At 45.5% G+C, this 21,398-nt stretch overlaps 1 protein-coding gene across 3 annotated transcripts in view; it reads right to left on the bottom strand.

The window, feature by feature from the left end:
* The window catches only part of CFDP1 (craniofacial development protein 1), a gene marked incomplete at both ends in the record, with an annotated part of 105,791 nt that overhangs the window by 68,804 nt on the left and 15,589 nt on the right, over positions 1 to 21,398 (bottom strand). For all 3 annotated transcript variants that reach the window (XM_080703165.1, XM_080703166.1, XM_080703167.1), the window contains one exon: positions 18,076 to 18,195. In XM_080703165.1, the coding sequence (XP_080559291.1) occupies positions 18,076 to 18,195 (120 nt within the window). The remainder of the gene's footprint in view (positions 1 to 18,075; positions 18,196 to 21,398) is intronic.

The following is a 21,398-nucleotide window of genomic DNA, read 5'->3' as shown; positions in this document are numbered from 1 at the left end:
ATCACAAATTTGAGGCAGCTGGGCGTGGTGGTGCACACTTGTAATCCTGGCATTCTGGAGGCTGAGATATGAATTGTGGTTCAAGGATTGCACACACTTGCAATCCTGGCATTTGGGAGGCTGAGACAGGAGGATCACGGTTCCCAGATAGTCTCAGCTACTTAGGCCCTTTACAACTCAATAAGACCCTGTTTCCAAATAAAAAATAAAAAATAGGGCTGGGGGTGTAGCTAGGAGGTAGAATGCCCCTGGGTTCCATCCCTACTACTGCAAAACAAAACAAATTTGAGGCTAGCCTAGCAATTTTTATTTATTTATTTATTATTTTTTTTTTTTTTTTGCGGTACTAGGGTGGAACCCAGGGGCTTTTCTACTTCTGGGCTATACTCCCAGAAATATTTTTATACTCTATTTGGAAACAGAATCTCACCAAATTGCTGAGAGCCTCACTAAGTAGCTGAGGCCGGCCACAAACCTGTGATCTTCCTGTCTCAGCCTCCCAAGCGCTGAGATTACAAGCGTGCGCCACCACGCCCGGCTCTTATTTTTTCTTTTGAAACGGGGTCTCACTGAGTTGCAGGGGCCTCACTAAGTAACTAAGTAGCTGAGGCTGTCTGCAATCCTCCGGTCTCAGCCTCCCGAGTGCTGGGATTACAAGCGTGTGCCACCACGCCCGGCTCCCAACAGGACTTAAAAACTATGTTCAAAGGCCAAATCAGTGAACCAAGTTACATGCAGACCTGAGTGGCCAGCGGCCCCCAGGAGGCCCGGGAAGAGCGCCGGCGTCCCGCCCGCGCCTCGCTCGCTCTGGACCTGGAGTCCTGGGCAAGGTCTGGTGCTGAAGTTGAGGATCATGACGGACAACGAGATGCAAAGGCACCGGGAGAGCGAGGGCTCTGCACCCTCCGCCTCTGGCCTCCCATCCAGGCTGGCATCTAGGAGATTTCTTTTTGGGGAGGGTACTGGGGCTGAACCTAGGAGCTTTCTACCTGAGCTACACCCCAGGCCCTATTTTATCTTATTTTCTTATTTTGAAATGGTGTCTCCCTACGTTGCTGAGGTTGGCCTGGAACCTATTATCCTCCTGTCTCAGCCTCTCAAGTACTGGGATTACAGGCCCATGCCACCATGCCCCACTCTTGAAGATTTCTAAGGAGTCAGATGCTACACAAACAAAAAATAAGAAGGTCCACAATTATGAGGAGCAATATTTTTCAAAATAAACATTAAGATGAGGCTTAAATGGGTTACAATACATGACACACATGTGAACATTTTCAATTAAAATTCATATCTTAGAAAAATCTTATAAATATTTCTAGATATTTCGTTCTTAAGTGCAACAGAGAAAACCAACAGAAGAAACAATGTAAGTTCAAAAGAGAGAAAAAGCACCGGCAAATTAACTTGCAAATGTTTTCCGTCTCTAAACCATGCACGCATGTACAGAGCACTGGGGACTGAATCGGAGGGTTTTCTATCTCCAAGCTATACTCCCAGCCAACTTTATTTTGAAACAGGGTCCCACTAAATTGCTGAGGTCAAAGCTGAGTGTGGTGGCACACGCTTGTAATCCCAGTACTTGGGAGACTGAGACAGGAAGATCACATGTTTGTGGCCAGCCTCAGCTACTTAACGAGGCTCTCAGCAACTTAGTGAGACCCTGTTTCCAAATAAAGTATAAAAACAGGTCTGGGAGTGGCCAGACGTGGTGGCGCACGCTTGTAACACCAGCATTTGGGAGGCTGAGACAGGAGGATTGCGGTTCGAGGACAGTCTCAGCTACTTAGTGAGGCCCTCTGTAACTTAGTGAGACCCTGTTTCAAAATAAATAATAAAAAATAGGACTGGGGACCAGGTGTGGTGGTGCAAGCTTCTAATCACAGCATTCAGGAGGCTGAGACCGTAGGATTGCGGTTCGCAGACAGCCTCAGCTACTTAGTGAGGCCCTCTATAACTTAGTGAGACCCTGTTTCAAAATAAAAAATAAAAAATCGGGCAGTAGGTGTAGCTCGGAGGTCAAATGCCCCTGGGTTTCATCCCCAGACCTGCAAAAAAAAAAAAAAAAGGGCTGGGGGTACAGCTTGGAGGTAGAATGCCTCTGAATTCCATCCCCAGTAACCCCCCCCACACACACACACAGAGAAATATGTCATCAAATGTACTGACTGACTGGTTACAGTACCGGGAAGAGAACTCAGGAGCATTCTACCTCTAAGCTAACCCCACTAGTTTTATTTTGAAACAAGGTCTCACTAAGTTACTGTGCGCTGGCCTTGAATCAAAATCTTCTGGTCTCAGTCTCCCAGTGCTGGGATTATAGGCGTGCGCCCTTGGGTATTCCTCCCTATATACAGAATAGTTAGGGGGAAAATTTATTAAATATAACAACTCAGAAGTAGTTGCTAGGAAACACACATACACACACAAAAAGCAACAGGGTATCTGCCCTTAAAGAGCTTATATTTCTGGCAAGATGGATATTTAGGATAATCTATACAACTTCCAGATAAAGACCTAGGAATGCCAGAAAAATATATAAAAATGTGTTTCTACATGTATAGCTAAATGCACAAGAAAGGGAAACCCACGGGTAGTAGTCTCAAAGAGTAAGTGGAAACCACAGTAGGGGGACACTGCTGACTGAGAGGCTGGACGGGGTTCCGTAACTTCCAGCCTGGGGTCTGTGGGCCGCGTGAGCGGGCCAGGTCGGGGGTTTATAAAGGCAGAGGGCCGGAACTGAGATCACAAGTGAAAACTATGCAGCCGGACGAGGCTGGACCATGAAGAAAGTCTGCCCAGCAGCACGGAGCAGAGGACGCTCAGCTCTGCTTAGGTTGTGGGGAGGGAAAGCGTCCTCTGAGGATTAGAATCATGAGCCTAAACTCACATGGACTTGGGTTCACAATTATAGTTTCAATTATAATACTTAAATAGTCTAGAAATTCCAAGCCAAGAAATTAACATAAAAATTAGCTCAAACCAGGACATCTAGAAGAAGCAAATGCATATCTACTTTAGAAGAATACAACTTAAATCGAGGCTGTAGAGATACCACCTGAGAGAGCCAGCAAAGAGCAGCTTTAGAACCTGACAAGTTCTTTTTGCTCTTTTTTGTTTGTTTGTTTTTGAACCTGGGATTGAACCCAGGAGCATTTTACCTCCAAGCTACACTCCAGTCCATTTTATTTTTTATTTGAAAACAGGGTCTTGCTAGGCTGGCGAGTCTCACTAAGTTGCTGCGGTGGCCTTGAACCCGCTCAGTCTCAGCCTCCCAAGTGCTGAGAGAAGGTGTGCGCCCCAACGCCTGGCTGGAACCTAAAAAAAGTTCCTTTTTTTCCCAAAAAAAGAACTACCAGGCAGAAACTATCAAGAAGATATACTTAAAATTATTTCACATAGAAAAACCACTCGAAACCATAATGAGAAGATCCTACAGAAACAGAACATGCAAATTTGAAAAAAAAAACAAATAGAAATTTCTGCAAATGAAGAACTGAGTTGCTGGAACACAAGGAACAGGTTGAAGCAGATTAGATACAACAGAAGGAGATATAAAGAACTGGAACACAAGATTTAATAAGGCAACTCGGCAACAGCGAGGCAGGCGGTGATACTCTAAGCTAAGCGAGGTGCAGAACAGAGGGAGACCACAGGTGCCAGAGGCGGGCTGTAGAAGAAGGTGACAGAATGCACCAGAGGCGATGCTCAAAGGGACAGTGTCTGAGAATTTTCTGGACCCAGTAAAAATCACACATTCCCAGATTTAAGAAAGAAAATTGAAGCACGACCCTGTAATCCCAGCTACTCGGGAGGCTGGGGCAAGATTCCTGGTGAGTTCAAGGCCAGCCTGCACCACGGAGAGACACCTCCATTCAAAGAACAGAAAAAAGAAACAGAGCTGAGGGAGAATGTAGGTCAAAGGGAAGGGCCCTTTTTTGGCTGTCAAACAGAGGAACAGGAAAAAACAAAGCTGGCTGGAGATAAAGGATGGAATTCCCTAAGAGCAGGCAGTGAGAATTTTTTCTTTTGGTGGGTCTGGGGATGGAACCCAGGGACAGTCGACCTCCGAGCTACACCTCCTGCCCCATTTTTTATTCTTTATTTTGAAACAGTGTCTCACTGAGTTGCAGAGGGGCTCAGTTACTAAGTAGCTGAGGCTGACCTTGAACCCTGATCGTTTGGTCTCAGCCTCCTGAATGCTGGGATTACAAGCATGCGCCAGCCACCTCATCCGGCTGAGAATTTTTTTTTTTTTTTTGGCGGTACCAGGGATGGAGGGCATTCTACCTCCAAGCTACACCCCAGCCCTATTTTTTTAATTCTTTATTTTGAAACAGGGTTTCACTGATTTGCACAGGACCTCACTAAATAGTAGCTGAGGCTGTCCACGAACCACGATCCTCCTGTCTCAGCCTCCCAAATGCTGGGATTGCAAGTGTGCGCCACCATGCCCAGTTCTAGCTGAGAATTTTTTAAATATATATATTTTTTGGTATTAGGAACTGAAACCAAGGGCATTCTTCCTCTGAGCTACCTCCAAGTTACAACCCAGACCTTTTTTTATTTTTTCTTTTGATCTTAGCTTATTATTTTTTTTCTCAGAGGGTCTTTTTGGAACTGGGGATCGAACCTAGAGTGCCACACCTGCAAAGCAGGCCCTTTGCCACTGAGCTGTCCTCAACCCTGTGGTCCTCCCCTCTCCGCCTCCCAAGCACGGGGATTCTAAGTGCGTCACACCCGGCTTGAGCAAGTGCCGTGATCGAAAGCCAACCTCTGACATGGAGAGTGAAGAAAGGGAAGGGACTCTAGGTTTAAGTAAACTCAGAAACAATTACATTTTGAGTCTTTCAAAAAACTCTAAAGATATTCCAACTACATAGAGACAGATGCTCTAAAAAAGTAAGACCCGGAAAAAAAGGCAGTGGGAAAAGAAATGAAGTAGGAAGTTGACCCAGAACAGCCCAAACGAATCTCAGCAACACGAACCACGCAGGAGGCAGCCCAAGTCCTGACTCCAGAGCCACAGTGATAAAGACAGCATGGGAGGGCACGGGCCAGACACAGGCCATGGAGAAGAAGGGAAGACCGGGAACAAACCCACACGCTCACAACACGAACCACGCAGGAGGCAGCCCAAGTCCTGACTCCAGAGCCACAGTGATAAAGACAGCATGGGAGGGCACGGGCCAGACACAGGCCACGGAGAAAAGGGAAGACCAGGAACAAACCCACACGCTCACAGCTGGCGGATTTTTGACAAAGGTGCCGGACACATGTAAGACTGGCCAGATTCCAAGTCAGTGTTGCCTATTTGGCAGAGTCTATTAGAATTTAAGATGCACACACATGATGACCCCAGCATTCTCCCTCCTAAAGCTCTGTCCTCTATAAATAATAGCATGAGAACACAAAAACATACGTGCAAGTATTACTTTAGAATAACTATAAAGTTTGTGAAAACTAAAGGTTTATCAGGAAAAGACTGATCTAAAATGGAGTAGCATGCAGGTATAAAGAATGCCTAATGAACTTGAGAAAACATTCAAAATGGACTTCTAAGTAAAAATACAAGTTGCAGACCAAGACAGACAAAGTCAATCTGTCCCTCCCCACATCACACCCATGGATTGCAGACTGAACTCGGGAATTCTACCTCTGAGCTACACTCCCAGCCCTTTTTTCATTTTAAAACTGAGTCCTGCTAGGATTCTAAATTCACTACTTGCTGAGGCTGTCCTCAAACCTGTGACCTTCGGGTTTTGGGATTACAAGTGTACATCACCACACTTGGCATCAATCTATTTTTTTAACTTGTGTATAATGAATATAATATATTAGAATAGCACAGGGAAAGACATGTACAAAATGGATAACTAGTTAACACTAAAAGAAAAAAAACCCAATCAAGAAATGGGCAACTAGCCGGGCGTGGTGGCGCACGCTTGTAATCCCCGCGCTTGGGAGGCAGAGACAGGAGGATCGCGCAAGTTTGAAGCCAGCCGTGCGCGCTGGCTTAGGAGACCCTGTTTCCAAATAAAAATGTAAAAAAAATAGGTCTGGGAGTGTAGCCAGGAGGTAGAAGCGCTTCCAGGAAGCCCAGTACCACCAAAAAAAAAAAAAAAAAAGGGCAACTAGCCGGGCGTGGTGGTACATGTTTGTAATTCCAGCATTCGGGAGGATCAGGGTTCACGGACAGCCTCAGCTACTTAGTGAGGCCCTCCGCAACTCAGTGAGACCCTGATTCAAAATAAGAATAAAAAAATAGGGCAGGGGGTGCAGCTCAGAGGTCAAATGCCCCTGGGTTCCATCCCCAGACCCGCACACATAAAAAAGAAATGGGCAACTGAGTTAACAACCTCTGGGGCTGGGAATAAAAGATTTGGCAGGCAGGCAGAATTTTTCACTGCCTTTTTCTTAAAAACTTTAAATGGTGAGACCACAGGTCACTTTTACTTTTTCACACGTAATTTAAAAAACACCCACAAACAACAGCAACAAAAACCTTTTGCACCTCAAGGATAAAAATGAGAGAAGAAAAATGATCTTTTACTTTCTAAATGCAATAGTAGACTTGAAAACAAAACAAAAAGTTCTAATAAAAGGTATAGAAACTGCACAGAACAGAACACATTTTAAAAAAAAATCGCATACCACAGACTAATCTAGTTAGGCAAAGAAAAGTACAGCGCACTCACATAGCCAGTCTTGGGAAGGCGTCAAGCTCCAGAGAGCTGGCCAAAGATTAAGTGAGCTTTTCAGGGGGAATTCTGCCCTCTAGCGCACACTAAAAACCCATGAAGCAATTACTGTCAATAAATTACTGTTATAAAGTTAAAACAGAGCACTTTCACTTCATCCCCAGACCTTCGTTCACATCCTTGTTCCCAAGTCAAGTTCTACTGCCACACTGCGTAGCTTTGGGGCTCACATAACCCGTGTCTCCTATTCTTCCCTACAGCCCCCAAATCACCCACAACGCTCACCTGCTGCTCCATTCACTCCAAGAGAGATCTGACACCACGAAGAGTGTCAAGAACACAGAAATAAGTTTATGTATTCATATTTATTTATTTACTTATTTATTTTTGTAGTACTGGAGATTGAATTCATGGGCATTCTATCTCCGATATATACCCCCAGCCCAATATTTTGTTCGTTTGTTCTTTCTTTTATTTTTATTTATTTATTTGGTGGTACTGGGGATAGAACCCTTCTCGGACTACACTCCCAGACCTATTTTATATATATTTTTTATTTGGAAACAGGGTCTCTTAAGCCAGCGTGGCTGGCTTCGAATCTGCACGATCCTCCTGTCTCCACCTCCCAAGCACAGGGATTACAAGTGTGCGCCACCACGCCCAGCCTTGTCCTTTATTTTGAAACAGGGTTTCACCGGGCGCACGCTTGTAATCCCAGCATTCGGGAGGCTGAGACCTGGAGGATCGCGGTTCGCGGACAGCCTCAGCTACTTAGTGAGGCCCTCTGCAACTCAGTGAGACCCGGTTTCAAAATAAAGAATAAAAAATAGGGCAGGGGGTGTAGCTCGGAGGTCAAATGCCCCTGGGTTCCATCCCCAGACCCGCAAAAAAAAAAAAAAAAAAAAAAGTTTTGGAAGGCCTCACTAAGTACCGAGGCTGGTCTGGAACAGTGATCCTCCTGTCTCAGCCTCTCAAGTACCATGCGGCGCCACCACACCTGGCAAAAAAGTTTATAATACAAAGGGATACCTAGCTCTTAAAACCATCATCACTTTTTAAAACACGTTGGCACTATAACTGAAGGACAAGAAACAGAGGAAGAAGGCTGCAGTGTACAGATTTTCTAAGACACTAGAATTTGTTTAACCCTAGACAACCTGGAAAACCATTAGGAATACTTGTAGCTTCCTGTTTATTTGTACTTTGCTTTAAGTATTCAACTTAAACTTAGATCGGTATTTGCTGACAGAGGTTACCCGTAACAGCCCTGATGATGGAAAGAAAAGGACTGTGCTGAAAGCTTTCCTGTGTCAGGAGGGCCACGACGCTCACACTGCGGGAATTTCACTTCCTGGTCCAAAGGTCAAGTGTCAAACCCCTGCCCTCCTACAAAACAACAGTATTAGTTTCCCCATTCGATTACTAGCGTGGCTGGAATAATACCTCTGAAATACCTCTGAATCAAGAAAGTAAATGAAATCTCTTTTAAAAGCTTCAAAACATCTGCTAGGTGGGGTAGTGCACATATGTAAACACAGTACGTGAGAGGCTGAGACAGGAGGATTTCAGTTTTTAAGCCGGCCCCAGCAACTTAGCGAGACTCTGCTTCAAGTAAGAAATAAAAAGTGGTCGGGAAGCTGGGTGCGGTGGTGCGCGCTTGTAACCCCAGCGCTCGGGAGGCTGAGACAGGACAACCACATAGGTTTGAAGTCAGCCTCAGCTACTTAGGCTGTCAGCAACTAAGTGAGATGCTGTTTCCAAATAAAGTATAAAACAGGTCTGGGAGTATAGCATGGAGGTAAAAGCCCCTGGGGCCCACCCCCAGGACCACCAAAAAAAAAAGGGGGGGGGGGAGAATAAGTGTTTTTTTTTTTTTTTTTAATAAAAAGGTCAGGCCTTGCCGGGCGTGGTAGCGCATGCTTGTAATCCCCACACTTGGGAGGCTGAGACAGGAGTATCGCAAGGGTTCGAAGCCAGCCTCAGCTACTTAGTGAGGCTTTCAGCAACTTAGTGAGACCCTGTTTCCAAATAAAATATAAAAAAGGTCTGTGAGTATAGCCTGGAGGTAGAAGGCCTCTGGGTTCTACCCCCAGTACCACAAAAAAAAAAAAAAAAAAAAAAAAAAAAAAAAGGACAGGCCTGGTGGCACAGACCTGTAATCCTATTACTTGGAAGGCTAAAATAGGTCATCACAAGTTCAAGGCCAGCCTTAGACACTTAACAAGAACCTGTTTAAAAATAAAAAAATAAAGCCGGGTGTGGTGGCGCACACTTGTAATCCCCGTACTTGGGAGGCTGAGACAGGAAGCTCAGGGTTTGCTGCCAGCCTCAGCTACTTAGTGAGGCCCTCCAAACTTAGTGAGACCCTGTTTCAAAATAAAGAATAAAAAATAGGGCTGGGGATGTAGCTTGGCAATACAGTGCTCCTGAGTTCCTTCCCCTAGTACTGAAAAAAAAAAAAAGAAAAAAAGAGAAAAGAATAAAAATGGGACTGGGGCTACAGCTCAAAGGTAGAATGCCCCTGGGTTCAATCCCCAGTACCAAAAATAAATAGATAAACAAATATTAAAAATAAAATAAAAGGGTGCACATTTAGCTCAGAACTATAGCATCTGAGTTAAGAAAAAACCACAACTAAGCCGGGCGTGGTGGCGCACGCTTGTAATCCCAGCATTCGGGAGGCTGAGACCGGAGGATCGTGGTTCGCGGGCAGCCTCAGCTACTCAGAGAGGCCGTCTACAACTCAGTGAGACACTGTTTCAAAATAAAGAATAAAAAATAGGGCAGGGGGTGTAGTTTGGAGGTAGAATGCCCCTGGGTTCCGTCCCCAGTACTGCAAAAAGAAAAAAAAAAAAAGAAAAGAAAAAAAGAAAAGAAAAAGTAAAAGCTACAGATACATGAAGGGCTTCAGCATCTACTCAACAAACACAAGGTGCACATCGGGAATAGGTGTTCTTGCTCCACCCCACAGAGCTCCTCAGCTGAAGCTGCTAAGTCAGAATGCACCGGGCCTTCATTACACCAGTGCCTGAAAACTTCTTTTTCCAGGACTGGAGACTGGACCCGAAGGTGCTCTGCCACTAAACTACATCCCCAGCCCTTTCTGACACAGGGTCTCAGGTGCCCAGGCTGGTCTCAGGCTCGCAACTCTTTCCTCAGCCTCTAGAGCTGGGATCACAGGCACGAGCCACCACGTCCACCCTGGAGCAGCTCCTAAAAGCTACCGTGGGACAAGCCACCTCAGGGTCAGGCAGCGTCGAGCTTGTGGGACCCTGGGCTGGACTCCCAGTGCTGCAGGGAGCCAGAGGAGCGACTCCGCAGCCAGCTCGGGCGCATGCGCTTCTCGTGGCATCTGTTCTAGGATGTGACTAGCTGGAGGTGGCCTCCCCTCCCCTGCAGCACTGGGCACCTGAGACCCTGTGTCAGAAAGGGCTGGGGGTGCATTCGAGAGGCGGAGACTGGAGGATCAAGGTTCGTGGGCAGCCTCAGCTAATTAGTGAGGCCCTTTGCAACTCAGTGAGACCGTTTCAAAAAAAAAAAAAACTAAAAAGAAAGGACTAAAAAATAAAGCCTCACATGCTCATTCATGGGAAACATGTCACCCCAGCGTGGGAGAAAACTGCCTGTAATAACCAAGGAATGAAGCTGTGGAGTTAAGGACCATGAAAGGGCGAATCCCATGGATTTTGCTCCTACATGTTTTTTTAGTGGGATATGAGAGAGAGGACAGCTACAGAACATCTCATTGCTCTCCTTCTCCCTCCTTCCCTCTCCCCCCCTCACTCTCTTACACACACACACACACACACACACACACACACACACACACAAAAGCAGTAATACAGATTTTATTTTTTTTGTGTGTGTGAGTCTGGGGATGGAACCAAGGGGCATTCGATCTCCGAGCTACACCCCCTGCCCTAGTTTTTATTCTTTATTTTGAAACCGGGTCTCACTGAGTTGCGGAGGGCCTCACTAAGTAGCTGAGGCTGGCTGAGAAACTGTGATCCTACTGTCTCAGCCTCCCAAATGCTGGGATAACAAGCGTGCGCCACCATGCCTGGCTAGTAGAACAGGTTTTTAAGTCAACTTTCCTGTGCTGACCAAATAAAAAGGTCTAAGGAGAAATTTGGTCCAGAAACCAGCAGTCCTGAATGCCTGCCGTGAGTGGAGCCTCAAATCAGAAACTGAAGAAAAGCTTGGTGGGTATGTAAAGGAGGGATTCCAGCCCCCCGAAACGGAGCATCTCCAAAGGGACACTGCAAGCATTTTAGAAAAATAAGTAATTCCATAGAAAACTATCCTAAACAGTGCAGGTCATATTGCACTTCTGACCCCCTTCCTCTAGGTAACGATGGCTTCTGAATTGTTGTCACAAAAAAATCTAATCATCCAGGCGTGGTGGCGCACGCTTGTAATCCCATCATTCGGGAGGCCGAGACCGGAGGATCGCGGTTTGCGGACAGCCTCAGCTACTTAGGCCCTTCTGCAACTCAGTGAGACCCGGTTTCAAAATAAAGAATAAAAACTAGGGCAGGGGGTGTAGCTCAGAGGTCGAATGCCCCTGGGTTCCATCCCAGACCCGAAAAAAAAAAAAATAGGGCTGGGGAGTATAGCTCAGAGGTAGAATGCCCCCCTGGTTTCCATCTCTAGTACACACACACACACACACACACACACACACACACACACACAATCTAACCGCACATTTCTGAATACCTCTGATGTACCACCACATCCGCCAAAGTGTAATTCCAAAGTTAGTGGGAAGGTCAAGAACATCAATTTATAAACAATAATAAAATGAGAACAGAGCAACTCTAAAATTCAAAATTGCCACCAAACAGGAAATATCACTAAGTAGAAAGTTTAAAGCTGGTTCTGGAAACAAATCAAAGATTCAATTCCCTTGTTACTTCTGGAATTCATTTTGACAGATGAAAACTGCCTTTTCCTTTTTTTTTTTTATCAGTGTCTTACAGCGTTACTGGACGTGACAGTTTTCCGTCAGTCTCTTTTCTGCTAAAGCTTACACACAGAACTACATGTGCCTCAGAGACCTCATGGCAAAGAACCCAAGCACTCGAGGCTGAATGCTCCTTATCAAAAGACAATGTATTGAAAAGTGTCAAATGGCCGGGCCTGGTGGCGCACGCGTGTCATCCCTGCCCTTGGGAGGCTGAGACAGGAGGATCGCACAGGTTCGAAGCCAGCCTCACCTACTTAGTGAGGCTCTCAGCAACTTAGTGAGACCCTGTTTTCAAGTAAAATAGAAAATAGGTCTGGGAGTATAGCCTGGAGGTAGAAAGCCTCTGAGTTCCACCCCCAGTACCACCAAAAAAAAAAAAAAAAAAAAGAAAAGAAAAGAAAGAAAAATGTAAAATGAAGCAGCTAAAATGAGCACAGTTTACACTGACTCATTTCACTGAGATAAGGAAGTTAACTGAACTGGGCATGGCGGCACACCTGCAATCCAGTACTCAGGAGGCTGAGACAGGAGGACCGCAGGTTCAAGGCTGGCCCCTGAAACTTAGTGAGGCTGTTAGCAGCTTAGCAAGACCCTGCTTCAAAATAAAACATAAAACAGGGCTGGGGTGTAGCTCGGAAGTAGAAGGCTCTGGGTTCAATCCCTGGCACCCCCCACATCGCACACTGCGTGCAGAGGGGTCAAGAGTGGTAGTAGGGGTTGAGGTGCAGTGCAGGGGTGGGTCCAGCCTGCAGTGACAGGACCTGGGAATCTGGCCACACTGAGTAAGCAGTGGGCTCTCTACTACCAGGAAGCAGGGGCTGCTTGTGATCTGATTCCGGCCTCTAATTAAAAGCGGGCTTACTCCATTCCCAAAGCATAAACTTTAGTTTTTTATAGACTGAGCTGTGTGCTATTTTAAACATGAGGAGGAAATGCATTTTCAGTTACAAACACTGGCTCCTCCGAATCTGTTCTTATTTGTTAGGAAAGATGTGGGACAGGATGTTTTACTCCCACTCCAGCTTTCCTGTATTGCTTAACTCTGTTTAAAGAAAAAAAAATAAACAAATAAAGTGTTTCTGCTGCACAATTTCTATAAACCGAAGCAACTCCTAATGAAAAAAAATCCATGGAAAAGTCTCTGACTGGACTAAGGTGACTTTCTTTTGCTACTTAGGTCACTCCTGAGATTCCTCCCTTGAAGACCACCCAGGCCCACACGGCGCGTCGCTGCACAGCGGCACTCTGAGCCCAGAGCTGCTGCGTTCCTGCTGCCAGTGTCTCTTCTCGAGTGGCTGCAACTTTAAAAGCTTCCTGAGGTGCACTTCAGAAATAGAGAAATCGGGCCTGATCAGAAATGCAAGGCACGCTCTATCAGAGTTAAATACGTCTCCATTTTCATGCACAACTTTGAAGGCATATAAGAATTTGGCAGACATATCCTTGTCATCTCTTATGTTCCATTATAGCTTTCAAAGAAATTGATTTTGGTCAGACTTCACTTTACCTCCTTTATAAGGAAGTCAGTAGCTCATTAATTTACTGAAAAATATTTCCCTGGAATAGTTCTCAGTAATAGGTCCTGTCCGCCCTGCCAGAGTTCCTCTATGTCCTTCTCCCTGCTGCTCTGGGCCCCAGAAGCTGCCCTGCATGCACAGCCTGAGGATGACTCTCCTTAATAAACTTTAATCAGACCCTACTCTGCCCTATTCTTGAAGAAGTCTTGACGCTGACCCTGCACTTGCTGGACCCTTGGCCTAGTTTTTGCAGGAATCCCGCTAAACCCATTCAGAAAGAATCTCGTGTTGACACGCAGTGACCATAGCCTGCCTTCAGCAAGAGTCCTGTTAAATCTGCTTAGTAAGAATCTCCTTAGCCTTTGATGCCTCTTCTTGGTACTTCCCTACCGCTTTTTTATATTCAGAATTGAGCTCTTTCTTTCCCCTCTAAAAATCATCTTGAGTTGGGCGTGGTGACGCATGTTTGTAATCCCAGCATTTGGGAGGCTGAGAAAGGAGGATCTCAGTTCACAGACAGCCTCGGCTACTATTTAGTGAGACCCTGTTTCAAAATAAAGAATAAAAAATTGGGCTGGGGGTATAGCTTAGAGGTAGAATGTCCCTGGGTTTCATCCCCAGTACCGGGGGGGAAAAAAAAATCTTGAAATCACAAAAGTCCTGAATCAAATCTTCCTAACTAGCTAGGCGTGGTGGCGCACACTTGTAATCCCAGAATTTAGGAGGCTGAGACTGGGGGATCGTGGTTCTTGGCCATCCTTAACTACTTAGGGAGCCTTTGCAACTCAGTGAGACCCTGTTTCAAAATAAAGAATAACAAATAGGGCTAGGGGTGTAGCTCAGAGGCAGAATGCCCTTGGGTTCCATCCCTAATACAGTTAAAAAAAAGGAAAAGAAAAGAAAAGAAAAGAAAAGAAAAGAAAGAAAGAAAGAAAGAAAGAAAGAAAAGAAAAAAATCTTCCTGTTTTAATAAGTGTCAAAAGTGATTTTTCTGCCAGGCGTGGTGGTGCATGCTTGTAATTCCTGTGCTTGGGAAGCAGAGACAGGAGGATTGCGCAGGTTCGAAGCCAGCCTTGCTGGCTTAAGAGACCCTGTTTCCAAATAAAATATAAAATAGGTCTGGGAGTGTAGCCCGGAGGTAGAAGGGTTCCATCCCCAGTACCACCAAAAAAAAAGTGATTTTTTTTCTTCAACAAGCTTCAGCGGGTGATGAAACGCCCTGGCGAGGGAGGAGTGCTCTGGACACATACCCCATTCCTTAGCCCTGGAGATGCCCGTCCACACAGCCCTGCCTCCCCTGCCAGCAACTGCTCCCGCCTGCGCCTTCAGGTGGCAATGCTGCCCCAGGGCCACCGCGCTTTTCCTGTCCCTGTGGTTTTCCCATTACTTTGTGAGTTATTAAACTCTCCTCAAAGTACCATAATTTGAGGATGCCATCTGTCTCTTGCGGGGTCTCCCTAATACAGCCACCACCTAGGCGGATTTCCTATTTTAGAAAGGCAGGCAGGGTACAGGAGGAGGGAGAGATTCGCACGAGAGTGGCTCAGCGACCTACACAGGCTCCACTGCTCCCTCCTCTTCCTTCAAAATTATTACAGAGAATATTTACTGAAACATAATTATTACAGAGAATATTTCCTGGAATATATAGTTTCCATGACGAATTTCAAAACATCAGTAGGGATTATTTTAAGAAGAGATATCCAAGGAAGCTACAAGTAGAACCCCTACTGACTGACACTAACCATGCCAGAAACCTAAGGTACAAGAATTTCTTTTTTTTTTTTGTTTAGGTCTGGGGATGGGACCAAGGGGCATTCGACCTCTGTGCTACACCCCCTGCCCTATTTTTTATTCTTTATTTTGAAACCGGGTCTCACTGAGTTGCGGAGGGCCTCACTAAGTAGCTGAGGCTGGCCGCGAACCGCGATCCTCCAGTCTCAGCCTCCCGAATGCTGGGATTACAAGCCTGCGCCACCATGCTCGGCAAGGGTACAAGAATTTCATTGCCTTTATTTTTATCTGGTAGTTATATACAGAGATCACATCCATAGCAAGACTTTATTTATTCATTTTTGAGACAATGAAGGTTGAACTTGAGGCATTCTACCTCTGAGCTATTCCTCCAGCCCTTTTTACTTTTTATTTTGAAAAAGGGCTTGTTAAGTTAGTGAGACTGTCCTTGAAGCTGTGATCCTCCTACCTCAGCCTCCCAAGTACTGGGATTACAGGCGTGCACCACCATACCCAGATGTAATACTTTTAATAAATGTAAGAAAAACTGTTTAATAATACCAGATACTAGTCTGGTAATCCATATAAAGTCTGCTGAAGGCTAACTCTACATGTAGTCTAGAGCAGCATATGTCAAATTCAGGACAAAGTAGATTATAAATTCAATTCAGATGCTTGGCATAGTGGCACATGCTTGTAATCTTAGTACTTGGAAGGCTGAGACAGAAGGATCTCAGGTTCGTGACCTGCCTCAGCTATTTAGTGAGGCCCTTCGCAACTTAGTGAGACCCTGTTTCAAATAAATAAATAAATAAATAAATAAATAAATAAATAAATAAATAAACAAACAAATAAATAAAGTCAATTCAGTGGGTCATAACTTTTTTTGGTACTGTAGGTTAAACCCAGAAGCACTATACCTCTGAGCTACACTCCCAGCCCTATTTTTATTTATTTATCTTTGTTTTTACAGTGCTTGAGATCAAACCCAGAAGCACTGTACCTCCGAGCTACACTCGCAGCCCTAATTTTTATTCTTTATTTTTGAAACAGGGTCTCACCAAGTTGCAGAGGGCCTCACTAAGTAGCTGAAGCTGGCTATGAACCTGTGATCCTCCTGTCTCAGCCTCCCAAGTACTGTGATTATTAGCATGTGCCACCATGCCCAACTTTACTTTTTATTTTGAAACAGGGTTTTGCTGAGGCTAGTTTCGAACCTGTGATCCTTCTGTCTTGGTCTCTCAAGTATAGGAAGTACAGGCATGTACCACCATGCTGGACTATATAATAACATTTTAAGAATGACACATATTATGCATAGTATGTGACTTAATAGAAAATCAAAGTGAATTACATGTAATAAGGGTAAATATCATTTTATTAAACAGGCACAGTGATACTGGTAGTCCTAACTACTCAGGAGGGAAGATGGTTTGAACCCAAGAGTTTGAGGTCAGCCTAAGCAACATAGTGAGACCAGTCTCAAATAACTAAATAAATGAAAGGGAGGCAGGGTGCTGGGGCCGCAGCTCAGCGAGTGCTTGTCTGGCACACGTGAGGCCTAGAGCTCAGTCCCCAGTGCTGAGCACTGTCCGGCTGGAGCGGGAGGGCCAGGGCCTGAACCTCAGGCCCCTCCCTGTGCTCTGCAGTCTGAGCTCCAGCACTGGGTGACTGGCTTGCGAGCGCACCTAACTGGCCGCCTCCCACCCCCACACCCTTTGTGTCAGGGTGTGCTTCTGGGTAAGTGCATCCTAAGACAGTACGCCAGTGCTGTTTACAGCGATGACTGCAAAGATGGGAAAAGCCTGCCCTAAAAAAGCTCACAACATAACAGAAATCAGCGATTTCCTAAGAAATGTTAACCAAAATTTCACTGTTCATAGCAAAGACAAGTACGTTCATTAAGAGAAAGAAGACAATCTTACTGACGTCAAAGAGTCCGTTTCGGGGTCTTCTTCTGCCCCAGCGCCTGGAAACACTACGAGCCAGGCCTGGTGCAGGAGTCAGCGGGTGCCAGGGCGCCACGGCACGCGCCTGCTGTCAGCCCTGCCTGCAGCCCTGGGCTTCTCAGTCACGATGCTTTACTGGTAGACATGAAGACAGGAATCTTTACTTCTTCCAAAGAGAAAGAAGTCTAGTCTTCAGCTAAAAATAACTCAAGTAATATGGAAAATGAAGAGGGAGAGAACAGACTGCGTCTCTGACAACACGCCGGCGGAGCTATCTGTAAACCACCTTGGACTTCTTTGAGATGGAGTCTAGCTCTGTCGCTCTGACTGGGCTTAACTCCCTGAATTCAAGCAACCTCCTGCCCCAGCCTCCTAAATGCCACTGTGCCTGGCTTCACCTCTTCATGTTCCTTTGAAGGCATGGGGATGGAGAAAGTACTCAACTCACATCTTCAATAAAAGTTCTCATGAACTGATACTGCAACTCAAAAATTACTCTTTTTATTATTTTATTTATTATTTATTCTTGTGGTACTGGGGTGGAACCCAGGGGCTTTTATACCTCCAGGCTATATTCCCAGACCTATTTTATACTTTATTTGGAAACAGATTCTCTCTAAGTTGCTGAGAGCCTCACTCAGTAGCTGAGGCTGGCTTCAAACCTGTGCGATCCTCCTGTCTCAGCCTCCCAAGCGCTGGAATTACAAGTGTGTGCCACCACGCCCGGCTAAAAATTACTATTTTTAAATGTAAAATACACATGTTCCGCTTTGAGGTCAACGCTGTAAATCAGGGCTTCTTTCAATCCGTAATTAAATGAGGAGCCTATAGCTCATTTTACATATTGGTAAATAGTTCAGCAAAGACACAGCAACAGCGAATTCCTTCTCTCAAGAAAGGAGTCACAGCTGGGCATGGTGGCGCATGCTTATAATCCCAGTAATTGGGAGGCTGAGACGGGAGGATCTGGGTTCACAGCCAGCCTCGGCTACTTACTGAGCCTCTGTTTCAAAATAAAAAAATAAAATAGGGCTGAGGGTTTTAGCTCAGAGGTAGAAGGCCTGAACTCAATCATTAGTACCATAAAGAAAAAAGAAAAAAAAAAGAATAAAAAGAGTCATGAGAGTTGCAGTGAAAGCAGGTCCTTGCACTGAAAACGGCTTTTCCAAAATTCCAAGCATTGGGACTGAAGCGCGCACACTCACCCTGACCCAGCAGCAAGCGGCGGCATGGCTGGAGGGGTGCCAGGCGGGGGCTTTTCTTTCTCGTTTTGCTTCAAGAAGGATTTGGCTTCTTTAGATGTGGCATCCACTTCCTTAGTCACCCTGTTCCATGGAAAGAGACGTAAATAAAATTTACAAGAGGAATAAAGAGAAGCGAGACCTACGAGGGGATAAATGATAACAAGGAACATGTCTGCCATGGAATCTTCCATGAATTCTGACTGCGGAGCTTCCCGAGTAAAGTTGACTATAGAAATTCTAGATAAAGATATTTTCCCTGCCTAGAATTAACAAATAAAACAATGTATGTGAATTTATCTCCCTAAGTCTCCTCCATTCCATCTGAGGCACACTCTGGGCATCACCAATGACTCTCAGTGCACCGTGCCGGCTGCCACAAAGGCCCGACAGTGCACCTCCCTGGTCTCAGTTCAAGGAGAAAAGTGATAGTATATGAAGAATTAAAAACACTACAGCCGGGCGTGGTGGCGCACGCTTGTAATCCCCGCGCTTGGGAGGCGGAGACAGGAGGATCGCGCAGGTTCGAAGCCAGCCGCGTGCGCTGGCTTAAGAGACCCTGTTTCCAAATAAAAAAGTATAAAAAATAGGTCTGGGAGTGTAGCCCGGAGGTAGAAGGGCTTCCAGGAACCCAGTACCACCTAAAAAAAAAAAAAAAAAAAAAAACACTGCTCCTTCCTACTCAGCACCTAAAACGACCCAAAGATGAAACAAAATACCTGAAAACTGGACAAATGAGCACAAATGTGAGAGTGGCGTGGCAGAGTGAAACACGACTGAGAATCCTGTGTCATTTCAAGCTGGAAACACCGCCCTCAATAAAACTGACTCCTAAAGAACAAACGGAGACTCATAGTGCCTGAGCTTTCAGATAAAGAGAGGAGAAACAGCTAATGCTTGTTTCTGCTTTGGCATGTCAACAAAAACACCTGAAGAATTTTGATTAATTTCCAATCTAAGCCAGGCATGGTGGCACATGCCAGTAATCCCAGTACTTGGAGGCTGGGACAGGAGGATCACAGATTTGAAGCCAGCCTAGGAAACTCAGTGAGACTCTGTTTCCAAATAAAAATAGAAAAGGGCTGGGGTACAGCTCAGACGTAGAATGTTCCTGGGTTCAATTCCCAGCACAAAAATAAATAAATAAATAAATAAACTCCAATCTATTAGTAGAAGGGTCCAGGATTACAATCATTGCATTAGAAGTGGTCAACCACGTCATTCAGAAAAAGACTGGTCAAGATTGACAGGTAAATTCTATGAACCCCATCTCTGAGGGACACAAGTCCCTACTTATTCACCTTGAATACAGGCTTGCTCCACCACGCCTGACTTATACTCACTTCAAGGGTCACCTCACTCCTGCACTTAGTATTGTGCCATGTATACAGTGGCACTTAAGAATAAGTGTTAGGCCAGGTGTGGTTTTGCACACTTGTAGTCCCATCATTTGGAGGTGGAGACCAGAGAATCGTGGTCCACGGACAGTCTCAGCTACTTGACGAGGCCCTTTGCAACTCAGTGAGACCCTGTTTCAAAATAAAAAGACTAAGCCCGGCGTGGTGGCGCACGCTTGTAATCCCAGCATTCGGGAGGCTGAGAACGGAGGATCGTGGTTCACAGAGCCTCCGCTACTTAGTGAGGCCCTTTGCAATTCAGTGAGACCTGGTTTCAAAATAAAGAATAAAAAATAGGGCTGGGGGTGTAGATCGGAGGTCGAATGCCCCTGGGTTCTATCCCCAGATCTGAAATAAATAAATAAATAAATAAATAAATAAATATAAAAAGACTAGGGGGGCATGGTGGCGCATGCTTGTAATCCCCGAGACAGGAGGACTGCGCAGGTTCGAAGCCAGCCTCCGCTGGCTAAAGAGACCCTGTTTCCAAATAAAAAATATAAAATAGGTCTCGGAGTGTAGTTAAAGGCAGAAGTCCCCTGGGTTCCATCTCCAGTACTACCAAAAAAAAATTGGGCTGGTGATGTAGCTTGGAGGTACAATGGTACCATGCCCCTGGGTTCCATTTCTAGTATTGCGGGGGGAAAAAAAAAAAAAATGAAGTGGAGTAAGTGGGGTCTGGAGCCAATATGAGCACAGCCAAACTCCAGACATCCAGAGGCACCAGAGCCACAAATAAATGCCGAGTTCAGGACGGGATGCTACAAAGCATTACTATAGCAACAGCTGGCTGGGACATTTACATTCATGAGTAAGAAAACAGAAATCTAATTCCTTATTCAAGATTACCCGACCAGGAATGCACATGCCTACAATCCCTGTACTTGGGAGGCTGAGACAGGAGGACCGCAGGTTCAAAGCCAGCCTCAACAACTTAGTTATGTCCTTAGTAACTTGGTGAGACTGTTTCCAAATAAAAATAAAATAGGGCTGGGGACGTGGATCAGAGGTAGAATGAATGCCCTGGGGTTCAATCTCAACACTACCCAGAGATTAAGCAGTAATGCTAGAGAGAGCACCGCAAGAGACAGTATTTTCCAAAAATGGTTGTCACTAATTTCCTAACTAGCTTGCTATTCCAGAACCCTAATACCACCCCTGACCTTGAATGGGCCTTTATGGCTCTTGGCTCAGAGCTCCATGAATATGTTACCATACCTCTGAGGCTGCTGTTACGGTGACCCAGCTCCCACGTGGCTCTCCTCTGAGAATGCACTCTAGAATGCCAAGCCACCACACAAAAAGTATACTCTAAAGCTACTTTGCTGGAGAGAATGTAGGAAGACCACAGTCAGTGGCCTGCGGAGTCCATCCTGACCACCAGGAGTCCTCCTGGCCCAGCATGAGACGGGTGTGAGCGCAGCTCTGAGGCGGCTCCAGCAGCATCCCATGCGATGACAACTGTTTACAACCCCTAGAACTAGGAGGCCTGTAACAAACAGCTGATGGCGGGCTTTTCTTGAAAGAGGGGGGAGAGAGAGGGAGTGAGTGAGTGTGTGTGAGTGTGTGTGTGTTACTGGTAACTGAACCTGTGATTGAACCCAGGGGTGTTTTACCTCTGAGCTATACCCCCAGCCCTATTTATTAATTAGTTAATCTATTTATTTTAGTTTTTGTGGTACTAGGGATTGAACCCAGAGGCATTCTACCTCCAAGCTACACCCTAGATCAGTTTATTTCTTATTTGGGAACAAGATTTTGCCAGGTTGCTAAACTGCTAAGGCTAGCTTCAAACCTGCAATCCTCTTGAGTACTGGGATTATAAGAGCATATCACGTGTCTGGCTATTTTTTATTTTAAAACAGGGTCTCTAGACCGGGCGTGGTGGCG

This window comes from Muscardinus avellanarius (assembly GCF_963383645.1).
Source record: "Muscardinus avellanarius genome assembly, chromosome: 10".
Lineage (NCBI taxonomy): Eukaryota > Metazoa > Chordata > Mammalia > Rodentia > Gliridae > Muscardinus > Muscardinus avellanarius.
This window is presented reverse-complemented; position numbering and strand designations above follow the sequence as displayed.